Source organism: Sander vitreus, chromosome 20, assembly GCF_031162955.1.
Source record: "Sander vitreus isolate 19-12246 chromosome 20, sanVit1, whole genome shotgun sequence".
NCBI classification, from domain to species: Eukaryota; Metazoa; Chordata; class Actinopteri; order Perciformes; family Percidae; genus Sander; species Sander vitreus.
The window spans coordinates 16443856-16451700 of record NC_135874.1 but is presented as its reverse complement, the minus strand read 5'-3'; the positions used below and the strand labels follow the sequence as shown (position 1 = coordinate 16451700).

Here is a 7845-nt window from a genome sequence, read left to right as displayed (position 1 = left end):
TACACTGTATACAGATGTCATGTTCATATATGTATACAGCACATGCTTCCTCCATCCTCTTCTGGCTGTATTACCCAGAGTCAGTTGGCAGATTGGCTTGACAACATGTGCTGTCATTATATTTTCCTGTTAAAATCTCCGTCCTGGATAGTCTGCAGATGACTATTTGCACCTCCTGTCTTTATTATCCCTGTCATGTCTTTTATAATGACTGTATAAGCGTTGGCAAATGTCTGTCTGCTTTCATGTTAGCATGCTTTTTCAATTTATTCCTGATTTTTAAGTGCATGTGTGTGCTATTGATAGGGCTGTCTGTGCGCAGCGTGTGCTGGCGGGGAGATCACATCCTGGTGGGCACGCAAGACAGTGAGATCTTTGAAGTGGTGGTCCACGACCGCACCAAGCCCTTCCTCATTATGCAGGGTCACTGTGAGGGTGAGCTGTGGGCTTTAGCTGTCCACCCCACCAAGCCTCTGGCCATGACAGGAAGTGATGATCGCTCAGTCAGGTGAAGCTGGGGTCATGTTACCACGATGTGCAAATAACTGATTTTGTTTAAATCAGTATCAACCAATTAATTTTGTTTTATTTTTTAATATCTTTGTTAACTAAAATCTACAATAATAAAGCAGTTATAAAAGTTATTAAAAATACCTAATATATAACACAACAGACACCACAAACATCATTGCTATGGTTGTTGACTCTATGTAATCTCATCACTGCTTTGACTCTTCATCTGTCCTATTTCTCTGTATCTAAAGGATATGGAGCCTTATAGATCATGCACTGATAGCTCGCTGTAACATGGAGGAGCCTATCCGCTGTGCAGCTGTGAGCACTGATGGCATCCACCTTGCGCTGGGAATGAAGGATGGCTCCTTCACCATTCTCAGAGTGAGGTGGGTACACATTTCAAAGGCCAAATGGGAAATCTTGATCTTCTGTGAATGGCTACTATGATGAAGAGCTTCATCATTTTGTGTCCATTGTAGCTCCTTATTCAAGCTACTTTTCCCTGCTTCCCTCCAGAGATATGACAGAGGTGGTGCACATCAAGGACAGGAAGGAAGCCATCCATGAGTTGAAGTATTCCCCCGATGGGGCCCACTTGGCTGTTGGCTCTAATGATAATTCAGTGGATATCTATGGTGTGGTGCAGAGGTACAAGAAGGTGGGCGAGTGCATCGGCTCCAACAGCTTCATCACACACATGGACTGGTCCACGGACAGCAAGTACCTGCAGACCAATGATGGCAGCGGCAGGAGACTCTTCTACAGAATGCCAAGTAGGTCACATAGTCCATGTTCCCACGTTACAACTATTTGAATCCTGTTCTCTGCAAAATACTGGCAATCGACAAGCCAAAAAGAGTTGCTTTAATATAATACTGTCCCTGAGCTTCTTTGTGAGATCAAATGTTTTTGTCTTCTGTTGAGGTGGGAAGGAGGTGACCAACAGGGAGGAGCTGAAGCTGGTACAGTGGGCTTCATGGACATGTGTGTTGGGCCCTGAGGTTAATGGAATATGGCCCAAGTACTCAGATATCAATGACATTAACTCTGTGGACGCCAACTTTAACAATCAAGTCTTAGTAACAGCTGACGACTACGGATTAGTCAAACTTTTACGATATCCATGTGTGAAAAAAGGTAAAGAAGACCCAATTATTGAATTTTTAAGGAGAGTTAAGTACAGATGTTCTGATATTATTATCTACTGTGTTACTGATATGTTTACTCTTGATTTTAGGTGCAAAATTTAAAAAGTATTTAGGTCATTCAGCCCACATAACCAATGCCAGATGGTCACATGACTACCAGTGGGTCATAACTATTGGTGGTGCTGATCACTCAGTGTTCCAGTGGAAGTTTGTTCCCGAAAGAAAGTCTAAAGAGGCTGTACATATAGCAACACAAGGTAAGATGATACCCTGGCCCAGTCATTATTTAACCGTAATGTGGGAATATATTTTCCCCAAAAAAGAGGACTTTTATTTTACCTTCTGATCAATCTGATTAGGAATATTAAAGTGTAACATTTTAATGTAGCTTTGTGTGAAGAACAGTGACTTGCATTACATATATTACTTATTTCACAAAATCTGTGGCTCCTGCCAACAAGACATTATCTGATTAGGTCGGGGTAGAGAACCGTGATGCAAATTTTGATGTCCTTATACACTTCAGCTTTGGTACGGATTAAACAAATGCGATATAGCATGTAAATAAGTGAGCATTAGAGATAACTCTCAGCAAGAATCAGAATAAGCGTATTTCCCACAACATCAAACTGTTTCTTTGAAGCACAGACATGAGCCTGGTAGTGATCTTGTTATTTACCTATCGGCAAGAAAGCTAATACCATTTCCTAAAATGTCTAGTAATTGTAGTAATGTCAACCCATTTAAAGAAATATTATGTCTTATTATAGTATTTTTAGTTACATATTAGGGGGTTGTATGAATGTAACTGGCTGTCACATAGTGTGCACCCATACTGAGTGCTCCAACCAGCCTCATGAACTTGATGTGCTAAACCACCAGCGAGCAATGTACTACATTGTTCCCTTTCCGTACTTTTTGCTCATGAACTGCCATTTCTATAAAGCTCTGCAAAGGATCGGCCATCACATTAATTAAAAAGACAAATCCAATAAAAGTGAACGAAGCTTGGAAAGTATAATTGCATTGTCATTCCCAAGTCATATTTTTTCTGGAGACAGAGCGCAGCTGTGCTTTCTGAAATTAAAGCACATACTAACTGCCTTTCCTTTTAATTTTCCTAATGGATTTTGTGAGTAGCCACTCTTAGCTGCCAGTTCTGCTTATTGCCTTGTCTTGGCACGGCTTCACTGTGCTGCATCAGCATTTTTCATACATTTGTCTTAAGCGATGTCACTGTGAAGCACGACTGCCTGATAAAAAGGAGATGTCACAGAATGATGACATAATTGACCCTCACTTCTACTGAAACAGGATGCAGTGTTTGCAGAGGAATATTTGTCTGATTTAGAGGCATGGAAAGATTTTGTTGGCAAGGTGTGATGCAACCTTGTTTCTGCCCGCAGAGACCTTTGCAGACTCTAACAGCGAAGAATCGGACTCTGATCAGTCAGATGTACCTGAGATGGACTCAGAAATTGAGCAGGAGACGCAGCTCACGTATCGCCGACAGGTTTGTGATTATATTAAGATGTTCCCCTTGTTCCCTGATAATCATATCAACAGAAAAGGTAAACACTTTTCTATGTGTATCCAGGTGTATAAAGAAGATCTACCTCAGCTCAAAGAGCAGTGCAAAGAGAAGCATCGAGCAACGGCCATGAAGAAAAGAGAGCGAGCACCGGGGAGCGGGGTGAAGCTGCACTTCATTCATGGGTAGGCTTACTCTGTAGCATCATGAAAGAGAATCTCTGGAAAACCTGATATTGTTCGATGGATTTCAAGTAGACAACCTTTTAGAAATTGGAGACATCTCACTTTGTAATTAAGCCCATAATATAGTCTTTTTCCTCTTTTGTTGTTTGCAGCTACAGGGGTTATGATTGCAGGAGCAACCTGTTCTACACCCAGACCGGGGAGATAGTCTACCATGTAGCTGCCATTGGGGTTGTGTACAACAGACAGCAGAATACCCAACGTTTCTACATGGGCCATGATGATGACATCCTCTGTCTAGCTATCCACCCCCTGAAGGACTTTGTAGCAACAGGCCAGGTAACTTTTAGTCTTTTAGTTTATTTCATTGCTCCTCAGAGATGAGCTGAGAGAGATTCTTTGCCATATCAGACTCAAAATTAGCTTGTGTGAATGGGTTGAACTAAGTAGATTGTGTACATACTTTGGATGTTCTTGTCCACCAGGTCGGCAGAGATTCCTCCATCCACATATGGGACACAGAAACGTTAAAACCCATGTCTGTGTTGAGGGGTTTCCACCAGCTTGGAGTGTGCGCTCTGGACTTTTCTGGTATTTCAGTGTTTTTTTTTTTCTCAGACTGCTTTTAGTTCTTTTATCCAGACAGATTTGACATAACATACTTTTTATTTTTTCACAAATTCTTCAAGACATCCTGCTTTCACAAGGGGAACAAAAAACTTGTTTTCTCACATAAAAGAAACAGGAACATTTACAAGACACTCACTTGACAAGCAACACCGAAAAACCTGTTTCTGCTTTCTTTTAGTCTCAGCACCCGTGTGACGGCATCAAGGTAGAGCTGTTCATGTCCCTTCTCTTAATAATTGGCCCCAGACAGAGGCAGCCTTTTTTTTTTCTTTCGTTTCATTTCGTTGCTGATCTGTTTGTCAGTGTACGTTAATCGCCGTAGATCAAACCCACCGGGCTGCTTTCATGTTGCCAACAAGGCCCAAACTTCACTAAACCAAAGCAGGAGCTGGCTCTGTCTCTGCTGTACTGAATGGTTTTGGTTTTCTCTCCACAGTGGATGGAAAACGACTGGCCTCGGTGGGCCTGGACGACAATCACACCATTGTGCTGTGGGACTGGAGGAAGGGGGAGAAGCTCTCTGCCATGCGGTTAGTACAGTGGTTACACGGCTGCCTTCAGGCCTTTCAGCATGCAGCATGTGCTGTCCCCACAACCAAAAAGCTTTGACAAACCTTCCTATTAATTCTAAAGATTGTTTGAGCGCTTTTCGTTTAAATATGGACATTTATTGATGAGGGTTAAATGGAAACCACTTCCATCAATCACACTGTCAGAGTCTGAATGGTTAGAGTGGGAGTTTGCCCCAGGGCCCCATCTGCAGATCCATAATTAAAGAGAAATACTTTTAATCTCCATGGGCTCATCCTGGCGAGTTTAGGCACTTTATATATTAGATTTTATTTTGACAAGGAAACATATAAGAGAAAATGTGTCTTTTACAGATTCACCCTGTTTTCGAGGTACAAAGCGATACAAACGGGTTGTAAAAATAATCAAGTAATAAAAAGGATAAATGGAAAGTAGTACTTGCATCATTTTTGTCATGATAGCTGAAACAACTTGGATCATAAAGACTAAATATAAAACTCCACATCTTTAAAAGTACATCAAAGATGAGACTTACTTTACGAGTGTCCAAGGCGACATAATCCTGAGCTCAACTGTGACAGACTGATTTCCTATCCCGCTGGAGACAATGATGCAAATGATTGCTGTGTACATAGGATGTAAACTATACATGCGACCAGATATGGAGCACACACAACAGGCTTGTGCATTTGATGCAAGTGGATTACCAGACCTTCATAATGAATTGCTGCAAAGAATGAGAGGTGTACATTTGTTCAGAACATATGATTTTCAATTTCACGGCAGGTAAAATGATATAACCTGAAAACCAGCAGGAATCTAACTGGAAAACATCCACATCCAAAAATATCTCTGCTTTTGCTTTGTTGCTTGTTCTACTTGATGTTCACATTTAGCATCTACGCCATTGGAATTCCCCCTGGCTAGTTTGGAGCCGTGCATTGCGGGTTGTTCTCTTGCGTGTTGTGTGCCAGGCTCTCACTGCAGCTCAGGGACAGCTTGGAGCTGCACTAATCTCCTTTGTAGACCCTGGTGGGCAATGAAGTGAGGCGGGCAGAGGGAAATGGGGCCTGACACAGCCTAGCTTGTGCACTGTCACTGTCTAGTCTTCAGCTGGGAGAGGGGAAGTGGGTGTTAGAGGGAGAGGAGCATAAAGGGCAACAATTAGAGAACTTAAAGTATTTATTTCTCCAGTTTGTTTGTAGTGCTTATTAGGGAGCCATCCCTGAAAGTCTATCAATACCACAATCCCTCTCACGCCATGCTCAGTTTATTTTTTAAAGGTTATTATTTAATTGGGTTTTTAAGTACAACACCAAAAACACAGCTCTCTAAGAGTGAGACAATTATTTATTTTACAATGTTAATCCAGTCCCCATGCTGTGTAACACATTGTTACATTGTTGGATTTATTGTGTATATTCCGAAACATTTTGATACTCCAAACTACGTGAGGCATATTTCTGCATTTCTGTGCCGTAATTAATTAAAGAATCCTCAGTTCAGTCTGCCCTTGGATGGTTGCTTAAAGCCGTATTTGTTCTTTTTATATTTCAATTTTGTCATTCCAACTATAAGAAATGAAATGTTGTTTCTCTCGAGACCAAGGTTTAAGAATAGATAAAACTTAAAAACCTCTTAATTGGGTGGATGCTTGATTTATTTATTTTTTACAAATTTTATGTTTTTCTTTCATGCATATTATTTTATGTTTTTCAGGGGAAGCAAGGACAAGATATTCGTTGTCAAAATAAATCCCTACCTTCCTGACAAGCTCATCACAGCTGGTGTGAAACATATGAAGTTTTGGCATAAGGCTGGTAAGACCCCTGTTTTTTGTTTTTGTCGACTAGCAGTGACTCTTAACAAGCAGAACTTCGGCTTAGCTGTGACACATCTTACTGTGAGTTGACTGTCTGTTCTTTCTTTAAGGTGGGGGTCTAATTGGGCGCAAGGGGAACATGGGGAAGACGGAGACTATGATGTGTGCTGTGTACGGCTGGTCGGAGGAGATGGTGTTTTCAGGCACATGCACGGGGGACATTTGCATCTGGAGGGACATGTTCCTGATGAAGACTGTCAAGGCACATGACGGCCCTGTTTTCAGTGTGCATGCTCTAGAAAAGGTACCACAGGGAAAAAGGCTTTTTCACTGACTAGTTTTTCAGAATAATATCAACGATGAACATTAGATTAGAAGTATATTTTTCTGCCGGTCTCCCTTTTTGTCTAGCCATCTCTTTTTATAGTGTGTAGTAAGTAACATTGAATTTAATCTGTGACATGTTCAGCTAACAGGATATCCTTGCCACTTTAAAAGTGCCAATTTATTATCATCCTTGTAGGGATTTGTGACTGGAGGAAAGGATGGTATAGTTGCTCTGTGGGACGACACTTTCGAGAGATGCCTCAAGACCTATGCTATCAAGCGAGCGGTCCTAGCTCCAGGCTCTAAAGGTAAATACGTCATCCTGTCCTCAGTTATCATCCACTGTCCTTGGATTCTTTCTAGTTCCAAAGATGTTAGACAACCATCCAATGCAAATTCAGTTAATCATTCAATGCTTGTAGCTGAGATAAAGATTGCCTCCGCTATATATCATTGACTCTACAGGGCTGCTCTTGGAGGACAACCCCTCCATACGTGCCATATCTCTGGGGCATGGCCACATCCTGGTGGGGACCAAGAATGGAGAAATCTTGGAGGTGGACAAGAGTGGCCCCATCACTCTGCTGGTCCAGGTAAGCTTCTGATAAAAATAACCCCAAAACCTGCCAGAAGTCTAATGATAATCAGATTCCACCTACAGTACACTTTACAATCCCACACAGGGTATTCATGAGAAAGCTACCTGGAATTTCTCTGCAGTATGATGAGCTGTAAGGTGACTTTTCCCAAGATAGTAAAGATTTAAAAGATTGAAGATGCACTGAAGTGTCATTTTAATTGCATTGTGACACTTTTGCCTTGGTGGTGTGTTCAAGGGTACTCTTGTGGCTGTATGGCTGCAAAAGTTTAAACTTAAGAAATACATGTTATGCTTTGGAAAATGGTCAGCAGTGACAGATGCATATCCATTTTCTGGTTAAAAGGCTAAAACATACAAACCTACCAGCTTTGCCCTTCAGTGGAATTTAACACTACTACTATTTGACACAACAACTCAGAATCACCAAGGAGGTAGCTATAAACGTCAAGGAATTATTGCTGCTTAATGGTAGATTGTTAATTTAGTTAAGTGGTCCTGCAGCGTCTCCCAGGCTCCCCTGATTGTAGGCAGACAGAGCTTTGCTATTGATTGCC

At 41.5% G+C, this 7845-nt stretch overlaps 1 protein-coding gene across 4 annotated transcripts in view; it reads left to right on the top strand.

Moving 5' to 3' along the window:
* eml5 (EMAP like 5) overlaps window positions 1-7845 on the top strand; it is a 35075-nt gene that overhangs the window by 15081 nt on the left and 12149 nt on the right. For all 4 annotated transcript variants that reach the window (XM_078278433.1, XM_078278430.1, XM_078278431.1 and 1 more), the window contains exons 7-20: window positions 307-508; window positions 765-902; window positions 1033-1289; window positions 1441-1653; window positions 1754-1921; window positions 3071-3177; window positions 3262-3380; window positions 3533-3719; window positions 3866-3971; window positions 4447-4540; window positions 6261-6361; window positions 6474-6667; window positions 6887-6998; window positions 7156-7283. In XM_078278433.1, the coding sequence (XP_078134559.1) occupies window positions 307-508; window positions 765-902; window positions 1033-1289; window positions 1441-1653; window positions 1754-1921; window positions 3071-3177; window positions 3262-3380; window positions 3533-3719; window positions 3866-3971; window positions 4447-4540; window positions 6261-6361; window positions 6474-6667; window positions 6887-6998; window positions 7156-7283 (2126 nt within the window). The remainder of the gene's footprint in view (window positions 1-306; window positions 509-764; window positions 903-1032; window positions 1290-1440; window positions 1654-1753; window positions 1922-3070; window positions 3178-3261; window positions 3381-3532; window positions 3720-3865; window positions 3972-4446; window positions 4541-6260; window positions 6362-6473; window positions 6668-6886; window positions 6999-7155; window positions 7284-7845) is intronic.